The 26,627-nt window shown below is 39.7% G+C and overlaps 1 protein-coding gene across 1 annotated transcript in view; it reads right to left on the reverse strand.

Annotated features, from left to right (window-relative positions):
- Positions 1–3,372: 3,372 nt before the first annotated feature.
- Positions 3,373–26,627, reverse strand: part of LOC136884524 (methionine synthase reductase) — a 75,365-nt gene continuing 52,110 nt past the window's right edge. Inside the window, exons 6-9 of the mRNA XM_067156761.2 lie at positions 23,242–23,353; positions 8,652–8,751; positions 8,091–8,229; positions 3,373–3,500 (exon numbers count right to left, since the gene is read on the reverse strand). Of these exons, the coding sequence (XP_067012862.2) occupies positions 3,421–3,500; positions 8,091–8,229; positions 8,652–8,751; positions 23,242–23,353 (431 nt within the window). The 3' untranslated portion in view covers positions 3,373–3,420. The remainder of the gene's footprint in view (positions 3,501–8,090; positions 8,230–8,651; positions 8,752–23,241; positions 23,354–26,627) is intronic.

The raw sequence follows: 26,627 nt of genomic DNA on the forward strand, positions 1-26,627 counted from the left end.
ATAACATTGCACGAATCACCCACTTGAATAGTAAATAGAACCAAACAAATTAACCCATCACACAGCAGGCACAATGTAAGTAAGAGGCTCCACAGCCACTTCAGTCCCATAACTACGGTGGACGGTAATCATTTCCCCTAGCCATGATGGCTAGACGGACTGTCACAGCAAACACAGCCATCCTGGAGACGATTAGAAGCCAACTCCCTGTTCGTAGAGTAGGAACACAGGTCAAGGCACGTCGGCAATTCACTCGCGCCCCGCGGAGTCGAGGAATAAAAGCCGGAGATATTACTCCACGTCCTCCAATCAAGATATTAGATGTACCACAATTAACAAATTGCAGCCAATTGCTGTCTAGCAGTTCATGGGGCATTGTTAGATGATACATTTTAAACTTCACACATACTAACAATTATAGATAGCATTAGTTATACCAATCCCCTTAAATTACACTGCCATATTGTGAGTACTGTAATTGACACTGTTGGGAAGACTAGCATAAGAGTGAAAGAGAAGGAAATCCCGCAGTGGAATGATGGTGTCCAGAGTGTAATAAGGGAATGAAATATGGCAAGAAAACAGAAGGACAAGGATAACCAGAAGTGTGTAGAAAGAACATGGACAGGTTTACAGAATTAGATCGAAAATACAAAGAACTAAAACTGAAAGCAAAAGGAATAAAGATGGAAAAAATGTAGGATGGAGTTTACTGAGAAATTGAAGGAAGACTGTAAAAGCAACAAGAAGCTACTGTATAGGGCCATGAAAAATAAAAGGAATCCATTTACTCCAATAAATGCTCTAGAGAAAGAAAATGGAAGTATCACATGGAAGAGTAAAGACATACAAAAAGAGATTAGGAATCATTTTGTGCAGCTCCAGAATGGAAAGGATCTAAATGAGAAAGGACAAGGAAAGCCAGAAATGTTAGGAAAGACATACCACCGTCCCAGAAAATTGGATAAAAGGCATCAATGTTCCCCTCTTCAAGAAAGGAAGCAAGCGAAAATGTGGCAACTACAGAGGAATCACACTCCTGTCACACGGACTTAAGTAGATGGAGAAATTTATTGAATGATGATTAAGGGCCATTATTGAATCACAACTTGAAGAGGAACAGTACAGGTTTAGAAGCAACGGAACAACAACTGAGAAAAACACTGGGAGAAGGGAATAGAGATCATTTTTATCTTCCTGGATATAGAAAAGGCGTACGACAGCTTGCCAAAGATAAAATATGGGAATGTCTGGAAAGAAGGTACATGCCAATGTAGCTCACCAACAAGATAAAAATGTTGTACAACCACTGCCAGAGTTGTATCCAGCTAGGAGATAGTTATTCTGACTGGCTCACTACAAATAAAGGAGTGCAACAGGGCAGCACATTGTCACCTCTCCTGTTCATTATGGTGATGGATGAAGTAATGAAGAACGTAAAAAATGAATCTAACGAAGACTTCAATGCATTAATCTTTGCAAATGATGTGGTGATTTGGGGAGGAACAGAAGTTCAACAGAAATTAAACACTTGGAACCAGCAGTTTAAGCAGTGTGGCCTAAAAATCAGCCAAACAAAAACAGTAGTGATGCCAGTCAGCAGGCAAGCCCTATAGGCTAACATCCAACAGGACAGCGAGAAACTAGGAAATGTTAACCATTTTTCATTTTCAATATCTTGGTAGTGATGCAAAGTCCTCTGCTGAAATCACTAATAGAGTCCAAACAGGAGCACAATTTTATCACCAAGTTAGGTCTAATCTTTGGGATAACCAAGTACCACCTAATACCTGTAAGTACAAAAAGAACCCTATATTAGGTATATTTTGTGCCAATAACTACATATGCCCTTGAAAACTGTTGTTGTTGTTGTTGTTTGAGTCATCAGTCCATAGACTGGTTTGATACTGCTGCTCTCCATGCCACCCTATCCTGTGCTAAACTTTTCATTTCTACGTAACTATTGCATCCTACATCTGCTTGTCACATTCATAATATCTTGGTCTACCCCTATTGTTCTTACCACCTACACTTCCTTCAAAAACCAACTGAACAAGTCCTGGGTGTCTTAAGATGTGTCCTATCATTCCATCTCTTCTCGTCAAATTTAGCCAAATCGATCTCCTCTCACCAGTTCGATTCAGTATCTCTATCCATCTCACCTTCAGCATTTTTCTGTAACACCACATTTCAAAAGCTTCTATTCTCTTTCTTTCTGACCTAGTTATCATCCATGTTTCACTTCCATACAATGCCACGCTCCAGATGAAAGATTTCAGAAACATCTTTCTAATTCCTATATCAATGTTAGAAGTGAAGAAATTTCTTTTCTTAAGAAAGCTCTTCCTTGCTTGTCCTAGTCTGCATTTTATGTCCTTCTTACTTCTGCCATCGTTAGTTATTTTACTATTCAAGTAACAATATTCGTGTACTTCCTTTAAGACTTCATTTCCTAATCTAATATTTCCTGCATAACCTGCCTTTGTTCGACTGCACTCCATTACTTTTGCTTTGGACTTACTTATTTTCATCTTGTACTCCTTACCCGCGACTCTGTCCATATCATTCAGCAACTTCGAGATCTTCTGCAGTCTCAGATAAAATAACAATATCATCGGCAAATCTCAAGTTTTTGATTTCCTCTGCTTGGATTGTAATTCCCTTTACAAATTCTTCTTTGATTTTCTTTACTGCCAATCAACAATAAAGCAGACTTCAAGCTGCAGAAATGAAGTTCCTGAGGTCAATGCTACAGAAAAAAAAAGAACAGATAAGATCTGCAATGAAGAGATCCGTCACAATACACAAGTAAAGCAGACACTAAGCAAAACTGCAAAGACATCAAGACTCAAATGGTACAGCCATGTAAAAAGGATGGAACAAATGACAACAGCAAAAAAATGGCTAGAAAAGGAACTGGAAGGCAAAAGACCTTGAGGCAGACCAAGGAAATGGTAGATCAGTCAAGCAAACCAGGACCTGGAAGGAAGAATAGTAGAATGGCACCAAGCTGAGAAGGAAGGAATGTGCCTGGATAGACAAAGATGGAGAGCACCCGGAGGACTGGAGACAGTTAAAAGACGACGATGGGGTTAGCGGTTATGAAGGCTCGGTAACAATAGTCAGAAATCATTTATACTCCTAGTAGTCTCTCTCAGCTATATCCCTGTCCTATAAGGAATTTGTGATAGGTTTCAGAATATTGATTGATATGATTTTTACTGAACAATAGGTATAATATGGTATACTAATTATTTATAGACAATATACAGTATTCTACACTATCTCTGTAATTGTCATTCAACTCTTCATATAAACTTTGTCTTTTTGGCAGCCTCAAATGGGGGAAGCAGAAATAAATACGTTTCCAAATAATACTGGATATGTTTATTCCGTAACTTACAATCAAGATGTGTACAACTACAGCCAACTGTCTTGCAAATATCTGCCACTCTTCTGAAGATTCAGAATGATAGAACGAGCTTTGTCCTGCGAAACTCCTGCAAAAGAAATGAAATCTTGTCAATTTTGATATAATGAAACAACTGTCTAATGGACAGACAAACTAGTGCATTAAAAATGAAGAAATTGGTAAAAACATAGATGACAATAGTTTTACTGTTGCTGTAAAGAATTATCTCACTTCAATTTTCTTATAAGTAACTAGCTTCTGAGCCTTTGTTGATGGGACAAACATTTAGCATGTGCAGGATTGCATTTTTTTTGAACCCACAAGCTGTTTCCATACATAGGTGAAAATGCGGCTGTCGGCGGCTGTGACTTACTCGCTTCCTGGGTCTCTGTGGACCTTCGCAGTTTCATTTTTTTGTTGTATTATTACTGGTCTTGATTTCATCTCTTCCTTCCAACATTAAAGCCGAGTATAAAGTTAATATTTAAAAAGTAGGCTACTGACAGGTGTACAAAGCAGTGGCGTATGCTGGGATTAAAATGCGAGCTATCACTAGACTATGGTTACCCCTTTTCAATAGTTGGTTTTAGTGAATGTCAAGCCTTAAGCATTTTCAGCTGCAGCCAATAGCCAACAGTGTAACCTACTGTGTTGTCAAGCAACTACCTTGGCCTCTGCTACTGGCAATATTCGAACACCTGATCAGGGGGGATAGTAGCTTAAGGTTTAGAAATTGAAGTTCGGCTTTATGGCTAAATGAATAGAATGGTTGCTTTTGGTCCGATGGCCCCAGTTTCAGAACAATTCCCCTGGCTTGGGGACTGGGTATTTATGATGTCTCTGCCATTTGTTTCATCCTTATTCGGTCACCACCAAGCCTATACAGATTCCATGCATCATTATTATTATTATTATTATTATTATTATTATTATTATTATTAATAACTCCACCATTGTCGGTCCCAAATTCAGGGCCCCATCTTGTAACTGATGGGGAAGGAGGAGGGAGAGGAGTAACACCTCGTTAAAAAACCTGGGTCCATCTGGCTCTGGATGGTAGTACCCTGTAAGGGCCCCTGCTCAGGGTTACTAGATGAAACCTGGCCAACGGTCTCAAAGACGGAGGAGGAGTTTCAGATTCCCAACGGCGGAGAGAGCGGAAGAGCTGCATCCAGGACTCACAATCCTGGTTGTATATTCCTGGTCTTTGGGCCACTCTAGAAATAACTTTCATCAGTCATGGAAGTGTGCCAAAATCCTTAATGGCAACTGATGGAGACCATCGGTCCGGTGTAGTTGGCTGATGAGGCACTCTATCTTTCTGGGAGTTAATGCAGAGAGTAACGTAGCGTTTGTTCTCCAGAGGAGCAGCTACAAAAGGCATCTCTAGGTCAGGAGCGGCCTAACTACCTGCTGGCAGCAGCTCTAAAATGCTTGGCAACAGGCTCCATGACAAGCCGGCTGTAAAAACATACCGTCACATCTTTATGGAAATGTTGTCTCGTGGAATCGGAACCGCGGCTAGGGCGTCCCCCGCTAAAAGCGAAGCGCGTTGGCAGGGCCCAGCCAGCACGAAAAGTATGCAAGGGTTACTGTCGCATGGGCGGCGACAGCTAAACAAGTGAGCCCCCACATTCTGTATAGCATCACTGAACGTCGGGACAATGTCTGGGCCAAGCAGTGAACTGGCCACAGCACTTAAAAGAAGGCATAGACATCTGCGCGGTACAGGAAACAAGACGGAGCGAAGAAAAGTCTTGTGACATTGGGTGTGGGTACAAACTCATATACAACGGAACCCGAAGAACTAACGGTGTTATATGAGCAAAATTTGATGGTTCTGTCTCTGAGATGCAATGCTACGATGATCGATTGATGAAAATCTTATACGTCGCGGTTAGAAGGAATGTCCATTTTTTCAGTGCCTACACTCCACAAACTGGCCTAGACATGGAAACAAAAGATACCTTCTGAGAACTCCTTGATGAGAAGACTGCTGAAGTGCCACCAGAAGACTACCTTATCGTTGCTGGTGATCTGAATGGACATGTCAGACAGAGGAAAGAAGACTGCACTGCCAATGGTGGACATGGATATGGAGAGAAGAACGACGACAACCAACGAATTCTTGATTCTCCAGAAACTCATGATCTGATCATCATGAACACCTGGTTCGAAAAGTGTGATACTCATCTAATCACGTACTACAGTGGCTCCAATGCAACTCAGATTGACTACATCCTTGTGAGACAACAGAATTTCAAACGGAAGACATCCAACGTTTTTAAAGTTACAAATTTCATTGTTCCGTATTGAAAAGTATTACAGTTAAAATTGAAATAATTGATAAAGAGGTTCAACCTATTCAATACAAAAGAATAAGAATGCAGTGATTACATCCTTATTTAATAATAAGTAGAATTGGTACCGGTTTCAACCCTCGTCCCGGTCATCATCAGCCGATTAGAACATGAAAAATAATGCATAGGAAAATAAAATAAAATGTCAAGTACACTCCGGATCAGTAGAAAAGGCGATATAAAAATGAACTGGGGTAGACACTGTAAAATTTTACTTCTTCTGAATTTTACAGTGTCTACCACTTTCTAACAAACTATCACTATCATATCCTCACTTTGTACACTTGTTTCATGCACTAAATTTACTGAACAGTCTGAATTAGAATTGGCCACTAAAAGAATGAAGATTTCTTCACTGTCATTAGTAATGTTGTTCCGTGCACTCATAGCTGCTGACTATTGCCTGTTACCGGCCAGACAGCTGACAGGAATGTTGGCGCGTGGGGGGGGTGAAACATAAATAAAGAATGTCCCAGTTCTTGAGAAAGCACGGCTAAGAGTGTAGAAGCATTGGACATTGCCTCAGATGGGCAGGACATGTGCGCCGTATGAATGACACCAGACTACAGCACCAGATCCTCTATGGTGAACTTGGTGCCCCCTGAAGCGCTTCAAAGACCAGCTGAAACAAATCTTAACGACGGCAGAATAAACCCACAAACCTGGGAAACACTTGCCAAGGAGCGTTTACTTTGGCGGCACAGTGTCTGTGCCTCAGTTCTACACTTCGAACAAGAACGCCGCAGACATAAAGATACTAAGTGACAGGAACGCAAACTTTGCCAAACCCAGTCAAGATCTCCCCCCCGTCCTTCAGCTGCGCGATGTGTGGACGTATGGCCTATACAGTCACCGGAAGTTTAAACACAAACTGGTGTGAATTGAAGTGAGCTATTAGTCAAGAAATCTGTAAACTCGGAAATGAGTAACCGCCGCCGAGTCATGGCGGCAACGTTTTCAAACAATGCTTGGTACAGAATCAATAGATGACAAAATATGTTTGTCTTATTAAATGCCCCTTTATTAAAGAAGTACGTAGAGACTATAGCAGGAAAGTACCAAGTCAACAAAAGTCAATTACTGCAGCAAATGCTATAGGGATGCAAGTAGACTAGTCGACAATAGTAGACTTCCGCAGTGAAGGAGTTAAATCCATAAATAGATGAAATTTGGAACTTATCTTAATGAAGTCCTCCAACAGATACAATGAACACAAAAATCTGATTAGATACAATCGGCATTCAGCCTTTGGAAAGCATGTACGCTCTAACAACAGAACTTAAAAAAAAAAGCAATTACATGTGCATTAAGAATATATCAAAATTTAAATCGAAAAAGAAAATTCACCTGTTTGTGCACAATTTAATTTCTGAATAACATTCTACACTTTCTGCATTAGTGCTTGATAAATACCACAAGAGGTTACTTTGACTCAAAGGGCAAGAATGTGGGTTAGGAAATTCTTATGAGACCTTGCATTCTATGCTAGACTAGAAAGGAGTGAGGAAGCACTATTGGAGGACTTCATTAAGGTAAGTCCAAAATTTCAAGTATTTACACATAAATGTTTATACATTTCTAACCATTTTCGAGTGTGATTTGATAGAATCTTATGATGTCCTTTCAAGAACAAAACATGTGATTTTATTTTTGATTAAGTTTTTCATTTTTCAGGTATAATTATATTATATGTTTTCATTTTTTAGGTAGTTTCTAGATGTATTTATTCTTAAATTAGTTTCAACAGACTGAAGAACCTAAATTAAGTGAGTCAAAACTGAAAAATAAATAATTTCCATAATTTTGTTTAATTCTTTCCGACTGCTTCTGTAATGAACGGAAAGGAAAGGAGCTTAAGCTGTCATCTATACAGTTGAGACAAGTGGGCTTTTGTTCGGGTTCCTCCCATTTTGTGTGATGGTGGCAGACGCGGTGTTTGTTCCACCTGATGGGATGCAAACAGCTGGATGCCGAGAGGTGTAACATTGGATTATCAACTGAGGCAGTGTCAGGTAGCATTTTGCTTTAGGTTTGAGGGCAGAGTTTTTTTTTTTCTCTCTTTTTGCCAGCCTTTGGATGTGTGGGTCATCACTTTTTTTGTTTTGGGTGCAGTTGCAGGTGCAGGTGGTTGCAGTTGAATAAAAGCCAAGATTAACTATGATCAACACAAGAATACATAATAAGCACAATGCAGGCTCCAGTCGAGTACTTATCTTAATAATGCATGGTATATTACAAAAATAATGTAATTATTACTACCAGAAATAGTCATTAGATTTGAAGAAAAAAAAAAAAAAAACCACTCTGTATATTCTAACCTTGTTCTTGCTGAACAACATTGATGATGGTCTCCATGACATCTTTACACATGGAATTGGCATCCCCACACACAAAAAGAACAGCATTCTTGTCTAAGAGCTGGGAAACAAATTGCTTGCTGTGCAGTTTTATGTTATCCTGTAACAATAAAAAATAGTTCTATTAATGAGAGAAGTTAGGAAAAATCAAAAGAAGAGATAAATTTAAACATCTCTGGGAACGGAGCCAAGCAAATGGACTTGATAAATAAGTACATAAACTACGATCCAGAAATATCAAACTAGCATAAAAGGTATGGAAAACGTAGATATAAAACGCAATGAAAAATTTCCCTTTGGGAAAATAAAATAATCATAAATATGTCTTTCAATAAAATGTATGATGCAATGTTACCAAGTAATTGTTCAAACTGTGATGTGAAGTTTTGATGGATGGCTAAGACATACAGATCCATGGTATGTGCAGCTCTCAAGGTACTGTTGCTAGATAACATTGCATCACACATTTTGTTACATGATATTACTTCGTTACAGAAATTTTTGTAAATGAAGGAGATGTACCTGCACATAGAGAGGTAGAGATATGCTATTATCTTCCCTCGAGAAACTGGTGAACAGTCTAGACAACACACCATCTTCCAGGAATTTGTCCAACTCAGATCTGCAACAAGTTTAAGTGTCTTAAGTGAAAGGTGTGTACTGTCTTAATTCAACAAAATCAGGACGTAGTGAAATGACAAGACGTCTAATATGCAAAAGAAAATTCTCGGACATTTTCTAATTTTCCAGATAAAAATACATAATGCTCAAAAAACAAGAAAGTATGCATGGTATTGTGTGTTCCTCTCGTTTCGTATTTTATCAGACTTTTTTTTTTTTAGAATTGGCTTTACGTCACACCGACACAGATAGGTCTTATGGGATAGGAAAGGACTAGGAGTGTAAAGGAACCGGATGTGGGCTTAACAAAGGCACAGCCCCAGCATTTACCTAGTGTGAAAATGGGGAACAATGGAAAACCATCCTCAAGGCTGCTAATGGTGTGGTTTGAACCCACAACCTCCCAAATGCGAGCTCACAGCTCCACACCTTAACCGCATGACCAACTCGCTCGGTGGAGATTTAATTTTAATTATTATCAAAATATAATTCACCTCCCGTGTAGATAGGTCAATGTGTCTTTCTAGCATGTCTAGCCATCCAAACAGAAACCGTTATCTCATCCATGCAGAGAGTAGGGGATTGGGTTCAAATCCACAGCCCGGTAACATTTTGTGCACTCATAAAGAATATATCATTCATATGGTTTGTTTATATACATACTGGTTTCATCATTTCTAAAAATTTTGAGTATACTGAACTTGGCAATTAGTGAATATCTCCATTAAGGTTGGCTCTAACAAAAAAGCTATCATGACAAACAGCCACAAGTGTTTCAATCTGCACAAGGGAGCAAAGAAAGAATGTACAGGAGCCAGGAACGATTTAACACAAAACTAGTCGGCAGTGGATAATGAAGAGCACGTATGGCAAAACTACATCATAGATGACTGCCCAGAAATTGATGATGTTAGGAACTGGATGGTCCAGAGATTCCGAAGAATAAGCTAGAGAAAGGTTTAGGCCTAGCAAAATCTAGCAAAGCTTCTGGACCAAATTAATGCAGAAATGCTCAACCAATTGATACAATAACCACGCTGAAATGAAAAATGAAATGGCGTATGGCTTTTAGTGCCGGGAGTGTCTGAGGACAAGTTTGGAGTGGCTCAGACGGTTGAGGCGCTGGCCTTCTGACCTGAACATGGCAGGTTGAACTCAGTCCGGTGGTATTTGAAGGTGCTCAAATACGTCAGCCTCGTGTTGGCAGATTTAATGGCACATAAAAGAACTCCTGTGGGACTAAATGGCACCTTGGCGTCTCTGAAAACCGTAAAAGTAGTCAGTGGGGCACAAAGCAAAATAACATATATATAATAATGACTTCCCCCATGTGGGGATTTACCGGTTACCTCCATCGGGCGCGTCCCATTGGAATTGGGGAAGCTCGCTGGCTCTGCCGCCAGCAGAGTCAGAGGGTAGTAGGGAAATAAAATACCACCGTGAAAAAAAAACTGGTCCCTTGCCAGGGTTACGGCGAAGACTGGTAAATGACCAGAAGCCAGAAAATATCTTGAGGCAACCTCTAGGGCTAACAACCCTAGCTGTAAAAGGATGGGTACCCGTCCAAAGCAAAGTCAAGTCAAAAAGCATGATGGCACAACATTTCAAGAAACATACCCCAGGGAGTAAATCTTCGGATAAATCCCTCGTCGTGAACGCCACGGCGCACGAGTCTCGTTCGGATTCTGGGGGAGACTCGACATCATGCAAGAGACGAGTCGGAGCGTCTCGGTGTACCCCGAAGAGTCAAAAACTCAGGCCAAAATCTAAAACCTTTCTAGCAACTTTCAACATAAATTCACTTACACAAACTGGCAAGCTGAAAACCCTCACCAAAGCTCTTCACGAAAATCAGATATCCATAATGGCCCTACAGGAAACAAGGTACCCAGATGAAGAGATTTTTGAATCCGAAGGCTACCGATTTTTCAAGAGCAAAGCGCAAAAAGGAATCCTCAATGGAGCTGTGATGCTTGGAACCGCGTTTGCTGTTAGAACCAAGATCCTTAAATCGGTTGCAAATTTCGAACCTGTGAATGACAGATTGTCCATACTCACAATTAAATGCGCGAACAAAACCTACGCCCTAGTTAACGCACATGCTCCTACAAACGATAAGAACAAGTCTGATCCAGACGAAGTTGATAATTTCTGGGACCTACTGGATGAAAAATTAAACAAAATCCCCAAACACCATGTCAGGCTTCTTTTGGGTGACTTCAATGCCCAACTAGGTCGTGAACAGAAGTACAAGAAAGTTATAGGAAATTACCCTGCTCACAAAAGAACCAATCCCAACGGCAAAAGACTGGTGTCCATTTGCGAAAATCACAACCTGCAGGTCATGTCGACCCACTTTCGCCATCTACCCAGAAAGCAAATGACTTGGCGTTCTCCCATCCAAGCTCTCGGAGAGTTCCAAATTGATCATGTTGCAATCTCCAGGAGAAATAGCCCTGAGATTATGAATGTCAAGGTAAAGAAAGGCATCAATGTGGCCTCAGATCATTATATGTCTCTTATCAAATTCAAACCAATTCCCGCAAACACAAGGAAGACAACCAAACAGATCACACGCTTCGACAATGATAAACTTCGGCAAAGGGTCGAGAAGTTCCAGGAGAAGGCTAGACCAAATGAATGTGACTTTAACTACGCCAAAAGTCTCCTTGTTGAGGCCGCCAAAGACGTTGCAGAAATCAAGAGAAGCAAAAAGCATGCCTGGTGGAATGGTGCCTGCGAATCAGTCCTCCAAGAAAGACTGAATGCGTGGAAACAGTACTACTCTACGATATCACAAAATGATTGGGAAACCTACAAAACCCAACGTGCCCAAGCAGCTAGGGTGTTCAGAACTGAGAAACGTAAATACGAAAAATCTCTCATTGAAAAGATAGAACAAAACTTTAGGAAGAACGAAAGCAGAGAGTACTACAGAACCTTCAAACGCAAACTCACTGGCTATAAACCACCATCTCTATGCTTTGAGCGAAAGGACGGCTCACTGGCGACGTCAAATGAAGAAAATTGCAGCATTCTGGCAGACTACTTCAAGAATTTACTTAATTGCTCTAAACCGCAAAGCCCCATTGAAACCAAGGAACCCTTACTCAGGTACCCAGATTCCAGACCACCCGACAGAGATGAAATCAAGCGCCACATTGCCCATCTCAAAAATAACAAAGCGCCGGGGGAAGACTCAGTAGTAGCAGAATTATGGAAATATGCCCCAGAGGAATCACTTGATATCTTGCAAAGGCAAATAGAAGAAATTTGGAACAAGGAGACCCTACCCGAAGATTGAAAAATAGCCTTGACCCATCCATTACACAAAAAAGGCAGCATGAAGAACATCAACAACTACAGAGGAATATCTTTGCTACCCGTGACTTACAAAATTCTATCACTTGCCATCCTGGAGTGTTTGGAAGCACAAGTCGATCATCAAATAGGTGAGTACCAGGGAGGGTTCAGAAAAGGTCGCTCAACAGCTGAACAGATCCAAAATCTCAAAATGATCATCAGATATTGTACACTAAGGTCCAAGCAGTATGTGTCTGTCTTTGTGGACTTTAAGAAAGCGTACAACTCCATTGACCGGGAAGTCCTGCTAAACATCTTAAATGAATTTGGAGTTGATTTGAAACTGCTGGCATTAATTAGAGCCACCCTGACCGATACAAAATCCAAGGTGAAGTTCCACGGATGTCTCTCGCATTCCTTTGACATCAAAACAGGAGTCCGACAAGGTGATGGGCTATCCCCGATACTCTTCAACTGTGTTCTTGAAAAGATCATCAGAACCTGGCGGGTGAGATTACAGGAAACCAACTACAGTCCATTGAGAATAGGAACCAAATCTAAGGGGATCGCAACAGACTGCTTAGCATTTGCCGATGATATTGCTGTTCTCTCAAATGACATAGAAACCGCTAGAGCTCAAGTTGAAATTTTAAAGGAAATTGCCGAACAAACTGGTTTGCAGATATCGTTTGAGAAAACAGAAGTAATGACTAACATCAAAGAGGCTCCACCAAAACTCCATACAAAATACGGGGACATCACCCGAGTAGACAAATTCAAATACCTGGGTGAGATCATCATGAAAAATGGACTGGACAAAGAAGCACTTCAGGAGCGAGTACGCAAACTGGAAATAGCCTACCAAACATCCCGCACAATCTACAACACAAAATGCCTTTCCCAAAACACCAAGATACGTCACTATGAAACAGTTCTGAAGCTAGTAGTTCTATATGCAGCCGAAACCCTGTCTCTAAATGCCAACAAAGGACTCCTTGAAGAACTGGAGAAAAGAGAACGCAAAATTGTGAGAGGAATCTTGGGATCAAAGTACAGAAATGGAGTCCATCAAAAGAGATCCAATAAGGAAGTCTACAGCAAAATAGAGAAAATTACTGACACAATCAGAAAAAGACGGGCACGATTTTACGGTCATCTGAAAAGAATGGACGGAAGAAAGTTAACTAAAGAAATATTTCACTTTTTTGATTCAAACCCCAAAACCACAATTCCCTGGTTTAGAAATACCAAAGAAGACCTTCAAATGCTACATATCTCAGCTGAAGACGCCCTTAACAGAGATCTCTTCCGCAAGAAAATATTGACGAACGGGCTAAACCGAGACGAGCAACCGAAGAGAAGACACGGTACCCCTTGGACAGAGGAGCGTAAGTAGGCCCACTCACAAAGAATGAGGGAAATTTGGGCTCTAAAGAAGGCCAAGTTCAGTGTCAAATGCAACAAGACTTAACGGGGTCCTTGATGGCCCCAGCGAATTATATATATAATGACTTCCTGTTAAAGCCGTTCAACTGCAATTACAACACAGGAAATATCCCTGCAGGCTGGAATCCACCTTTATCATCCTATCAAAGAAATTCTAACTTACACAGTGAGTACAGGCTGATAAGCCTAATGAGTCATGCGCTGAGAGTATTTTTAAGAATTCTATACAACCGATAATAAAGAAAAATGCAAAAAAAATTCGTGAAACTCATTTTGATTTTATAAATGGCCTTGGTACAAGGGACACCCAGGTGTCTGTTCTATTCAAGTTTTATTCCAAAAATTTCCTGACCAATAAAAAACTGTCTTTGCTCGCTTCAATGATTATGCAATAGCTTTAGACAATGTTAGACAGTATCCTCCTATATCAGCTGAAACACATTGGGCTTGACAGTAAAGTGGTGAACATAATCAAGAAGCTATATTCGAACCAAACGGCTCATGTAATGTTTGGAAATAACATTACTGAAGAGATCATGATACAGAATTATTTGAGGTAATGTTTTATCCTCTAATTCTTAACTAATACCCAAACAATTTTTCATATTTCCCTTGATGAAGTTGACAAAGGAATGAAGATCAATGGCAAGAAAATAAACACCATCCGCTATGCGGATAACACACATTCCGCCAGACAATTTAGAAGACCTTCAATTCCTTATGAAAAGCATTAATGAAGCAAGCAAATAAACATTAAAAAAAAACTAAACTCATGGCAATCAACAAGTGAAGAATCACCAATGCTATTATCTCATTGGACGGAAATGCCACTGAGAGGGGGTCACAATCCACTAGGATGTTGGTTAACCCATTCCAGTTTGGGCCTTAACATCCCTAACAAACGTTCTGGACTGGGCATTTTTAAGGATATTTAAAACATAATATCTCTGTACCTGTAGGAGATATTTGCATGATTCTTTTTTCTTTGTGCTTGTTTGAGCATCTAGTTTTGAAAAAACGCTGTTTGTATTATGTCAACTATCACCTGAGATTTTAAAATTGTTTATATATTATACCATGTTTTGCAAATGGAAAAAAGGTCTGACGGATAACTAAGCAAGTACAGTTTTCTGAAATATTGTTATATTTACCCTATTTTGCTAATAAAAAAATGTGTATTGCAAATACAAAACAACAACAACAATAATGAGTACGATATAAAAATAATAAATTTTCAATAATAGTAATAATTACAATAATGAAAATGGGAGCTCTTATGAAATTTTATTTTAATTGACAAATTTTGTCAAAAGTTACTCAAATGTAAAAATATTGTTCCATTTACCAAAAAAGACTTCTGAGAAAGAGAAAATACAGTCTTCTAAAAAGACAACTTTACTAATATGTAGACAATCTTAAGTATTCATGCCCACCAACCTACTACGCTGGTGTAGCAGGGGGAGAGGTGATAATCCCACGTGGCTCGTCCCAGGTGGTGGATAGTGGGGTTCTAACCAGCTTGCAGGCGGACTTGAGGGAAATAAAATACTTCTCACGGACCAAACACACAACCCCCTGTGGGTGGGGGACACAGATGAAGAATACACCATGGTAACCCCTGCCTCTCGTAAGAGGAGACTAAAAGGAGCGAGCAAGGGATGACTGTCTTGGAACCATAGAACTATATGTGATTAGTACCACCACGCGGAGAACTTCTTGGGTCGCCTTTACTTGCACGTAGTAACACTATATTAGGTACCAAATAGGTTTGTGATTAGTAGCACACAGGAGCACCCTGCGGTCGGCTTTTGCAGTACCTGTGATTAGTACCACCATATGAGCAGGACCATGGGATGATAGCTACCATGGTTCTGTCTTGCCTATGATTAGTACCCACTATATGAGGAACACCACGGGATAGTGGAAGGTCCCTCTTGTTAGTACTCTTATGTGATGAACACCATAGGTTTGCGTTGCCTGTAAATGTTAAAAATTAAATGATTGAAAAGGAGGTTCAACCTGTTCAATACTTAAAAGAAAAAAATGCAGTAATCACATTCCTATTTAAATGGGACTGGTTTCGACCTTAGTCCAGGTCATCATCAGCCGTAAAAACATGAACAATGTTTATGAATATAGGGAGGTCAGTTTCACACTTTGATAGGCACAAAGACACGACACCACATTCTGTCATACACAAAGTCACAACACTATCAACTAATATATGAAGATCAAAAATAACTTGAAGTCGCAGACGAATAGATTTGTAGTAGAAAGCCGCCAGCTCTTGGTGATCAGCGCGGCACATTCAAGGTCATGCGCTGCGGTCGGACGCCAAAGTAGAGTGGAGAATGTTTTGAAGGTCTAGAATTTGTCACAGTTGCGGGAAGTTAAGTACGTATATAAATATACGACGCAAATCAGTATAATTGAATGAGTACTTGTACTCGTGCTAAGTTCTTGGAAAACAGTTGACTTGAAAAAACAATTGTAGAGAGAAGAAAAAATGTAGTAAAAAGCGCAATATCGGAAAACAAATGAAAACTTATATGCACAGTGCGCTATTTTTTAAATGAAAAATTTTTAGGTTATGATTGAAGTAGTCGAAGTTGGCGCAAGACAAGAGTTAAAATTTGAAAGAGGAGAACCGAAAAGAAGGTCGTGGTTTTTTTTTTTTTTTTTTTTTAGTTAAATAGAGAAGTAAAAATAAATTAAACGAGGAGGATTGATGGTGAAATAAGAGAAAGAATAAAAGAAATTGAAGTTAGATGGTAATGAGGAAGGATAAGATAGGGAAAAGAAGGAGGGGTAGTTTAGGGTGGGTTAGGAGGGTGGGTTATTGGAGGTAGAAAATGTGGGTGGGAACTATGTAAGGCATGGAAAATAGAATTGGGGTTTTGGAATTTGGAATTTTTGAGAAGAAGAATTAGGAAGTCAAAAAGGATATTGGGTTTTTCAGAAATGTCGTTTAAATTGAAATTAGGGTTGAAGTACTGGTCAAGGTGGATAAAGCAATTTTCAGTAATGTTTAAGAGGGGGCCTTTGTTAATGATTTTAAGTATATTTATGTCATTGTCAATACTGGTGAAACTATGTTTGGAGTCTTGTATGTGCTGTCCTATGGCAGAGAATCCAGATTCCCTAAGATATTTCAGATTCCCTAAGGGAATCCACATCTATATCATCTGATGGCCAAGCAGGCATCAATTTTTAGTGATGAGTCAAAGTCTCTTAGTGCATTGGCACTGCCGGTGGCTCCAGTTAGCCTACGCAGTGGCCTCCACGGTATGCACTAGCCAGCGTATTGGTAGGTGTGCTAGGTACCAACTGATGAGCCCACCCTAGCACTCAAGGGCGAAACGCTGGCAACCAAGAATGAGCTAGCTGGAAAATTTATAATGTCCAATAACGGACCATTTATATTGGTATTATAAATTTGCTCATTCAGGACAAATATTTCAGATTCCCTAAGGGAATCCACATCTATATCATCTGATGGCCAAGCAGGCATCAATTTTTAGTGATGAGACAAAGTCTCTTAGTGCAATGGCACTGCCGGTGGCTCCAGTTAGCCTACGCAGTGGCCTCCACGGTATGCACTAGCCAGCGTATTGGTAGGTGTGCTAGGTACCAACTGATGAGCCCACCCTAGCACACGAGGGCGAAACGCTGGCAACCAAGAATGAGCTAGCTGGAAAATTTATAATGTCCAATAACGGACCATTTATATTGGTATTATAAATTTGCTCATTCAGGACAAATATTTCAGATTCCCTAAGGGAATCCACATCTATATCATCTGATGGCCAAGCAGGCATCAATTTTTAGTGATGAGACAAAGTCTCTTAGTGCATTGGCACTGCCGGTGGCTCCAGTTAGCCTACGCAGTGGCCTCCACGGTATGCACTAGCCAGCGTATTGGTAGGTGTGCTAGGTACCAACTGATGAGCCCACCCTAGCACACGAGGGCGAAACGCTGGCAACCAAGAATGAGCTAGCTGGAAAATGTATAATGTCCAATAACGGACCATTTATATTGGTATTATAAATTTGCTCATTCAGGACAAATATTTCAGATTCCCTAAGGGAATCCACATCTATATCATCTGATGGCCAAGCAGGCATCAATTTTTAGTGATGAGACAAAGTCTCTTAGTGCATTGGCACTGCCGGTGGCTCCAGTTAGCCTACGCAGTGGCCTCCACGGTATGCACTAGCCAGCGTATTGGTAGGTGTGCTAGGTACCAACTGATGAGCCCACCCTAGCACACGAGGGCGAAACGCTGGCAACCAAGAATGAGCTAGCTGGAAAATTTATAATGTCCAATAACGGACCATTTATATTGGTATTATAAATTTGCTCATTCAGGACAAATATTTCAGATTCCCTAAGGGAATCCACATCTATATCATCTGATGGCCAAGCAGGCATCAATTTTTAGTGATGAGACAAAGTCTCTTAGTGCATTGGCACTGCCGGTGGCTCCAGTTAGCCTACGCAGTGGCCTCCACGGTATGCACTAGCCAGCGTATTGGTAGGTGTGCTAGGTACCAACTGATGAGCCCACCCTAGCACACGAGGGCGAAACGCTGGCAACCAAGAATGAGCTAGCTGGAAAATTTATAATGTCCAATAACGGACCATTTATATTGGTATTATAAATTTGCTCATTCAGGACAAATATTTCAGATTCCCTAAGGGAATCCACATCTATATCATCTGATGGCTAAGCAGGCATCAATTTTTAGTGATGAGACAAAGTCTCTTAGTGCATTGGCACTGCCGGTGGCTCCAGTTAGACTACGCAGTGGCCTCCACGGTATGCACTAGCCAGCGTATTGGTAGGTGTGCTAGGTACCAACTGATGAGCCCACCCTAGCACACGAGGGCGAAACACTGGCAACCAAGAATGAGCTAGCTAGAAAATTTATAATGTCCAATAACGGACCATTTATATTGGTATTATAAATTTGCTCATTCAGGACAAATATTTCAGATTCCCTAAGGGAATCCACATCTATATCATCTGATGGCCAAGCAGGCATCAATTTTTAGTGATGAGTCAAAGTCTCTTAGTGCATTGGCACTGCCGGTGGCTCCAGTTAGCCTACGCAGTGGCCTCCACGGTATGCACTAGCCAGCGTATTGGTAGGTGTGCTAGGTACCAACTGATGAGCCCACCCTAGCACACGAGGGCGAAACGCTGGCAACCAAGAATGAGCTAGCTGGAAAATTTATAATGTCCAATAACGGACCATTTATATTGGTATTATAAATTTGCTCATTCAGGACAAATATTTCAGATTCCCTAAGGGAATCCACATCTATATCATCTGATGGCCAAGCAGGCATCAATTTTTAGTGATGAGACAAAGTCTCTTAGTGCATTGGCACTGCCGGTGGCTCCAGTTAGCCTACGCAGTGGCCTCCACGGTATGCACTAGCCAGCGTATTGGTAGGTGTGCTAGGTACCAACTGATGAGCCCACCCTAGCACACGAGGGCGAAACGCTGGCAACCAAGAATGAGCTAGCTGGAAAATTTATAATGTCCAATAACGGACCATTTATATTGGTATTATAAATTTGCTCATTCAGGACAAATATTTCAGATTCCGTAAGGGAATCCACATCTATATCATCTGATGGCCAAGCAGGCATCAATTTTTAGTGATGAGACAAAGTCTCTTAGTGCATTGGCACTGCCGGTGGCTCCAGTTAGCCTACGCAGTGGCCTCCACAGTATGCACTAGCCAGCGTATTGGTAGGTGTGCTATAGAGCGTTCCAACCTTAAATTGCAGTACAGCAGTAATGGGATAATTCCGTCTCTTTCCTTCTCCCATGTTTTTCGGGTAGCGCTGTCCTACTCTAATGCAGCGGGTTTGCCAAATATCCGTAAATCAGAATGTTATCGGTTAAAATGGGTGAATATCGTGTTATGTACAGAATTTCAAGGCGCATTTGATGCCGTTAACAAAAAAAATGTAAAAAAATAATTTAGGGTGAAAATGGTAATATAATGGAAAGTTTCGCCAAATGCAAAATCTTCATTGCATAGAACTTATCATGTCATAACTCTTATTTTATATTCATTATTTTCCCAATTTTTTCACTGCTGGTAAAGAAGCATTTCAGCTCGATGTAGGGAAGTTTTTTTTAAATTTAAATGATAACAAAATGCAGTATATGCATTTATTTTCAGTCATGTTCAGGGAATTGTATGTGCAGGCACGAAAAAGTCAGTCTCTGGCCAGCGTCTTTCCTATTGAATTTGCATGGGGGGTCAAAGCGAGGCAAATGGTCTTCAGATATGGAAGTTATTTTTAAAATAATCCCGAAGTTCTTATCTTGCTTAGTTCTTAATTTGTGACAGGAAGAATATCTCCTTGGATTTTGGTTTCGCGCGTGACTCGGCTGTCTGGCTGGCTGGCTGGCTGAAGTACCGGTAGTGATCTCCCAAACATGCGCTTTTAACATTTACAGACAGTCGCATGCAGTGCAGTACCCATTTCGTCAGTAGTATGTATAATAGTGATTAAATACATATCAGTGACATTTGTACAATTCTTGAGGGAAAGTGTATTTCGTTTGTGTGGTTCGTGAGTTCGTGCTCGTGCGTGGGGATCTAATTTCGAAGAAAAAGTGCAGAAGGATCATGGCGTGGTTAAAGCAAAGCAAACGGTCTTCGAATATGGAAGTTATTTTTAAATCATACCTCGAGTCCTTATCTCGTTATCTCTTAATTTATGACAGGGAGAACGTCTCGTTTGTTTACGTTTCACGAGTGACTCGGCTGGCTGATCTTTTAAATATACTGACAGCCGTGTGCAGTGGTGTTCATTTAATCAGTATTATAAGATTCATTAAATAAAGATCAGTGATATATATATCAATAATATTTTATAGCGTGTGGCCTCCGAAGAGGCCGAGTTCAGGTCTTTCGAGTTGACGCCGCATAGGTGACCTTCGCTGGGGCCCTACCTGTGATGAATTCTAATTCTGAAGACGCCACACACACCCAGCCCCCGAGCCACTGGAATTAACCAACGAAGGTTAAAATCCCCGACCCGGCTGGGAATCGAACCCGGGGCCCTCCGGAGCAAAGGCCAGCACGCTAACCATTTAGCCATGGATCCGGACATGATCAGTGATAAATGTATAGTTCTTGAGGACAAGTCGATTGTGTTTGTTGTGTTTGTGTAGTCTGTGTAGTTGTCAGTTCGTGCTCGTGCAGGGTGTCCTTAGTTCGAAGAAAAAGTGCAGAAGGATGTACAATGGATCGTCAAATTAAAAAGAAACGTTCCGTAGGTAAGGGGAAAAGAACGCAATATTATAACGAGTATCCTGGATTATTTTTAAGCAGCGCAGTCAGTGAAACAGCTAAAGCTACAAGTTGTTCCGAAAGAACAATCTATGCTATAAGGAAGGAACACACACATGGTCCTTAGCGAACTCCCGCAAAAAAGAGAAGGACGGCAGAAAAATGCAAGGAAAACTAAATATGATGAAATTATGCGAAGTGGAGTGCGTCGGGTCGTTCACTCTCTCTTATTTGCTAACATACCACCGACATTGAACGTGATTTTGAGTCGGGTAAATGGAGAAGATTCTTTGCCACGATTTTCCAAAACTACGTTGTATCGCTTCTTGCATGATATAGGGGTAATAAAGCAGCTTTCATTGAAACCGATTAAATGATTAATCGGAGGCACAGATATCTCCGGGAGATAAAACGTTTGAGGGCACAAAATAAAGCTATAATTTACACAGATTAATCGTGGGTAAATATTGGGCAGACAGTGACAAAAGAATGGAAGGATATGGCAGTGAAAAGTGCACGCCAGGCGCCATTGAAGGGGTGAGTTCGGGACTTACGCCACCGAAAAGCCGAGGACCGTGAGGACCCGTCTACGCGGGTAATGAACATGGCTTTGTTTCAAATGCTGAACTAACATTTTTATGCCATAAAAACATAAGACAATTGGGCAAATTACGTGAACGAAGTAAAGAAAAAGAAAAATGCGGTTTGTGGAAAGCAGACGAATTACAGGACGATGTCGGTGATGAAAAGTTTTTAATACGACCTTCTTCATCGTCCGGATCATCCTCAAGTTCATCTCCCGAACCCAGTTCATCCAAAGCGGGAACATCAGGCCTTGCAGTAATGATAGAAGGTGTAAGTCCAATGTCTGAGAGCAACGCCAGTGCCTAAAAATATTAATGTATGAATGAAGGAACTTAAAATTACAAAATGACAAAGGAAAAATGTGGAACTGTGACGCCCTGTTTGAGTCACACTCGAGCGTGATCTCCATGAGTCGATTTCGCAACAGCGCGCTCCATCTACGCTGTACTGCAATTTAAGGTTGGAACGCTCTATAGGTACCAACTGATGAGCCCACCCTAGCACACGAGGGCGAAACGCTGGCAACCAAGAATGAGCTAGCTGGAAAATTTATAATGTCCAATAACGGACCATTTATATTGGTATTATAAATTTGCTCATTCAGGACAAATATTTCAGATTCCCTAAGGGAATCCACATCTATATCAGCTATTGTATGCTCCATGAACCCCGCACCGACTACACAAAACCAACTGTGGGTAGCAGCGTAAGATGCGTGGGACCAGAGTCCTTCAGCACGATTCCAACACCTTGTACATTCGATGCCTTGCTGTACTGCTGCCGTTTTGAGGGCTCGCGGAGGAGCGACTCATTATTAACATCATATTCAGTGTCTTACCATGACTTTTGGCCACTCACTGTAATTTTGTGTGATAGCTAATGAAGAGAAAGTTATTGATACATGTACAATGTATAAATAAGGTTTATTAATATCAATTGTACAGACAAGGCAGATTTAACCAGAATACTACGGTATTTTAAATAGTTTTTCATGAGTTAGTAAACAATTCTTCACGACTGTTAAGGCAGCCATTCATGATCCAGTCTCTGAAACTATCAGTGTCCATTTCTTAACAATGTTTCCAATTCTGCAAGTTTGACTGAACAAAAGATCCAATTACTTTCCTGAATAAAACCAGTTTTTAAAATATCACAGTGATAAGAACCTTTTACTTTTAGCTTTTCAGTTGGACTGGCACACCTTTTCAATGCACGCTATTCATCCTAGCCGATATAGAATTAGAATTAAACTATTTCTTTTCCCTCCTGAAATGTCAAGACCTCCATTTCACAAGTTTTAGGTTTCACAATCTACTTTTACAAATTGTGAAGACACCAATGTGCTAGAAATGTTGTATCACAGGAGTTCTTTTACGTGCCAGAAAATCTATCAAACATTACAAACCTAACTTTACCGTACAGACATTATTACAGATGCTTTCTCTTGAGTTCATCATTCCACACACACACTAGCCACTAAATATTATTAAATTTCCCTTCGGAAAAATCAAATGACCATAAATATGCCTTTCAAGAAAAGTGTGACGTGATGTTACCTAGCAACAGTACAAGCTGTGCTGTGAAGTACTGAGGGATGGCCATGACATTCAGATCCACAGCATGTGCAGCTCCTTTTATATGGATCCATGGCCTGTGAAGTTCTCATGGTACTGTTGCTACATAACATCATGTCACACATTTTACTACATCACACTATTTCACTACACACATTTTTGGATGACCCCCAGTTCTTAAGACATATTTATGTGGGAAGGAAAAAAAAAAAAAAGAGGACAGAGATGTTACATTACTTCAAAGAAAAAGCAGCCCACTTACCTGTACAGGAAATCTCTGTCTGAATATCTACAGCCAAAGAACACCCAGATTTCTCCAAAACAGTCCTTATCCGAGGTATTTCTTAGCTGTGCAGCTCGATGCTCAAGAAAACCTTATTTAAACAAATATTTAAAAATTAGTGATATTCTAAAATCTATATATATAAAATAACTTGTCCTGACTGACTGACTGACTGATTCATCATCGCCGAGCCAAAACTAGTGAACATAAAGTAATGAAATTTTGGGGATATATTCATATTAAGATGTAGGTGCTCACTAAGGGAGGATTTTAGGATATTCCGTCGCTACGGGGGTGAAAAGAGGGGTGAAATTTTAAAATGAGTGTATCTATATCTCAAAACTTTAAAAGTTTACAGATGTAAAAATTGGTATTTAGAATCTTCTTTAAAAATAAGGAAACACGTCTTTTTTTGTTTTCAGAAAATCCCAATAGTAGGGGTGAAAAAGGGTGAAAATGGGGGAAAATGGGTTGAATGCCTTTAATCAGGATATCGGTACTTATATCTCAGAAACTGAAGATATTACAGACCTGAAAATTGGTGTTTGGAATCTCCTTTAAAAATAAGGAATCATGTATTTTTTTGTTTCTGGAAAACCCAATTGGGAGGGGGGGGGGGTGAAATGGGGGTAATATTTTAAATTGAGTGTATCTATATCACAAAACTTTTGAAGGTTATAGATGTAAAAATTGGTATTTAGAATCTCCTTTAAAAATAAAGAAACATGTATATTTTGTTTTCGGAAAATCCTAATAGGAAGGGTGGAAAAGGTTGAAAAAGGGGTCGAATGCACTTCATGAGTCAACTTATATTTCAGAACCTGAAGATATTACAGACCTGAAAATTGGTGTTTGGGATCTCCTTTAAAAATAAAGAAACACATATTTTTTGTTTGTGGAAAATCCAATTAATGGGGGGGGGGGGGGTGAAAAGGGGGTGATTTTTTAAAATGGGTGTATCTATATCTCAAATCTTTTAAAGTTTATAGATGTAAAAATTGGTACTTTGAATCTCCTTTAAAAATAAAGAAACACGTATTCTTTTGATTTCGGAAAATCTCAATGGGAAGGGTGTAAAAGGGTTAATAATGGGTTGAATGCCTTTAATGAGGCTACTTATATTTCAGAACCTGAAGATATTACAGACCTGAAAATTGGTATTTTGGATCTACTTTAAAAGTAAAGAAACACGTATTTTTTTGTTTTTGGAAAATCGAAATATTAGGGGGTGTTAGGGGGGTGAATTTTTTAAAATGAGTGTGTCTACATCTTAAAACTTTAAAATTTACAGATGTAAAAATTGGTAGTTAGAATCTCCTCTAAAATAAAGGAACACGTATTTTTTTGTTTCCTTTAAATCCTAATAGGAGGGTGAAAAGGGACAAATATTTCAGGTTCCCTATGGGAATCAATATCTATATCATGTGATGGCCCAGGCAGGCATCAATTTTTGGTTATGAGACAAAGTCTCTCATAGTGCATAGTGCATTGGCACTGCCAGCCTACACAGTGGCCTCCACGGTATGCACTAGCCATGCGTCTTGGTGCGTGTGCTATGTACCAACTGATGAGCCCAACTTAGCATACTGGGGCGAAACGCTGGCAACTAGGAATGAGTTAGCTGGGAAATGTATGATGTCCAATAACGGACCATTTACATTCATTCTCAAGGTCAAATAGTCCAAAACACATTCTAATATATCTATTTATATATTTTTAAGTATTGAATAGTGGAAAATATATAAGATTCCATTTATTAATGTTATTTTAATTTTTTAGCCAACATAGGACTACAGGTTTATGGAAGTTTTTCTTCTTTTTCTCAGCCTAATACTGTTTCATCCTTTCTGAATGTAATTTCATTCTGCCTCTGGAATCACTCTTCCTATTCTCTGCTTTTTGATTTTTGTCTGCAGTCTAGTGTGTTTATCTTTCAATATTTTGAGTGTCTTGGTTTTGTATTTTAAATTTCCTATTGTAATATGCAACTCTCTCATGTCTTCTTTAAGTTCTGTGATCCATCTAATATTATTTTTACTCTTACTCTTCCATAATTTTTCTATTATTTTTCTGCTGATTCTATTTTCTGGTGACCGTATTAGATGGCCTAAGAAAGATAATCGTTTCTTTTTCACTGTGTTAGTCACAGGTTCTATTTCTTTATAAACTCTCTCATTGGAAGCTAGTCTCCAGATTCCGTTTATCTGATCATTTTTATTTAAACAGGTCATCACTATTCTCCTTTCTAACTTGAGTACTCTATCTATTGCAACTGTGCTTGTTACTTTGAATAATGGTTCACTTGCATATGTAATTTGTGGTTGGGTGACTGTTTTGTAGTGTTTCAATTTGGTTGCTTTTGAGAGACACTTTTTATTATATGTATCCTTGGTAACATGCTGTGCTGTAACTAGTTTATCTATTCTAATTTTGCCATGCTTGTTTCTCGTTCATGTTATATGTTATTATTTCACCTAAATATTTAAATTTTTCTACAATTTTTATTTCTTGATCTCCCAGCTTAATTTTGTTTGCAAACAGAAGTTGAGTTAGCATAATTTCTGTTTTTTCAAATGAAATTTTCAAACCAATATTTTGAGCTATATCCTGTAAAGATTTTATTTGTAGTTATGTTTCCTGAATATCATTGGCCAGAAGATCTAGATCAGCAGCAAATCGCAGACAGTTCAAATGTATGTTATCCTTCTGGGTTCCAATTTTTATATTTTTTGAGTTGTTCTTGTACCATTCCCTCATAACGTACTCTAGTGCACAGTTAAAAAGAAGAGGTGACAATCTGTCTTAAACCAGTTGTAACCAAGAATGGTTCAGAAAGTTCTCCTCTGAACTTAATTTTAGAAATTGTATTAGTTAGAGCAAGTTCAATCAATCTAATTAGCTTTGGGTGAAGCCCGAAATGTCTTAAAATTTTTAGTAATGATGGTCTTTTTTTTTTTTTTTTTTTTTTATTTTGCTAGTTACTTTATGTCGCACTGACACAGATAGGTCTTATGGTGACGATGGGACAGGATAGGGCTAGGACTGGGAAGGAAGCGGCCGTGGCCTTAATTAAGGTACAGCCCAGCATTTGCCTGGTGTGAAAATTGGAAACCACGGAAAACCATTTTCAGGGCTGCCGACAGTGGGGTTCGAACCTACTATCTCCCGAAAATGATGGTCTGTGGATGGAGTCGTAAGCTTTCTTGAAATCTATAAATGATATTGAAAGGGGCTTGTTTTGTTTTCTGTAATATGCAATGACTAGCTTCAAAGTTATTATTTGTTCAGAGCAGCTTCTCCAAGGTCTGAAGCCTCCCTGGTATTCACCTAACTCTTGATCAAGTTATAATATTCCATTTAGAGGA

The sequence above is a fragment of the Anabrus simplex genome, chromosome 12 (assembly GCF_040414725.1).
Source record: "Anabrus simplex isolate iqAnaSimp1 chromosome 12, ASM4041472v1, whole genome shotgun sequence".
NCBI classification, from domain to species: domain Eukaryota; kingdom Metazoa; phylum Arthropoda; class Insecta; order Orthoptera; family Tettigoniidae; genus Anabrus; species Anabrus simplex.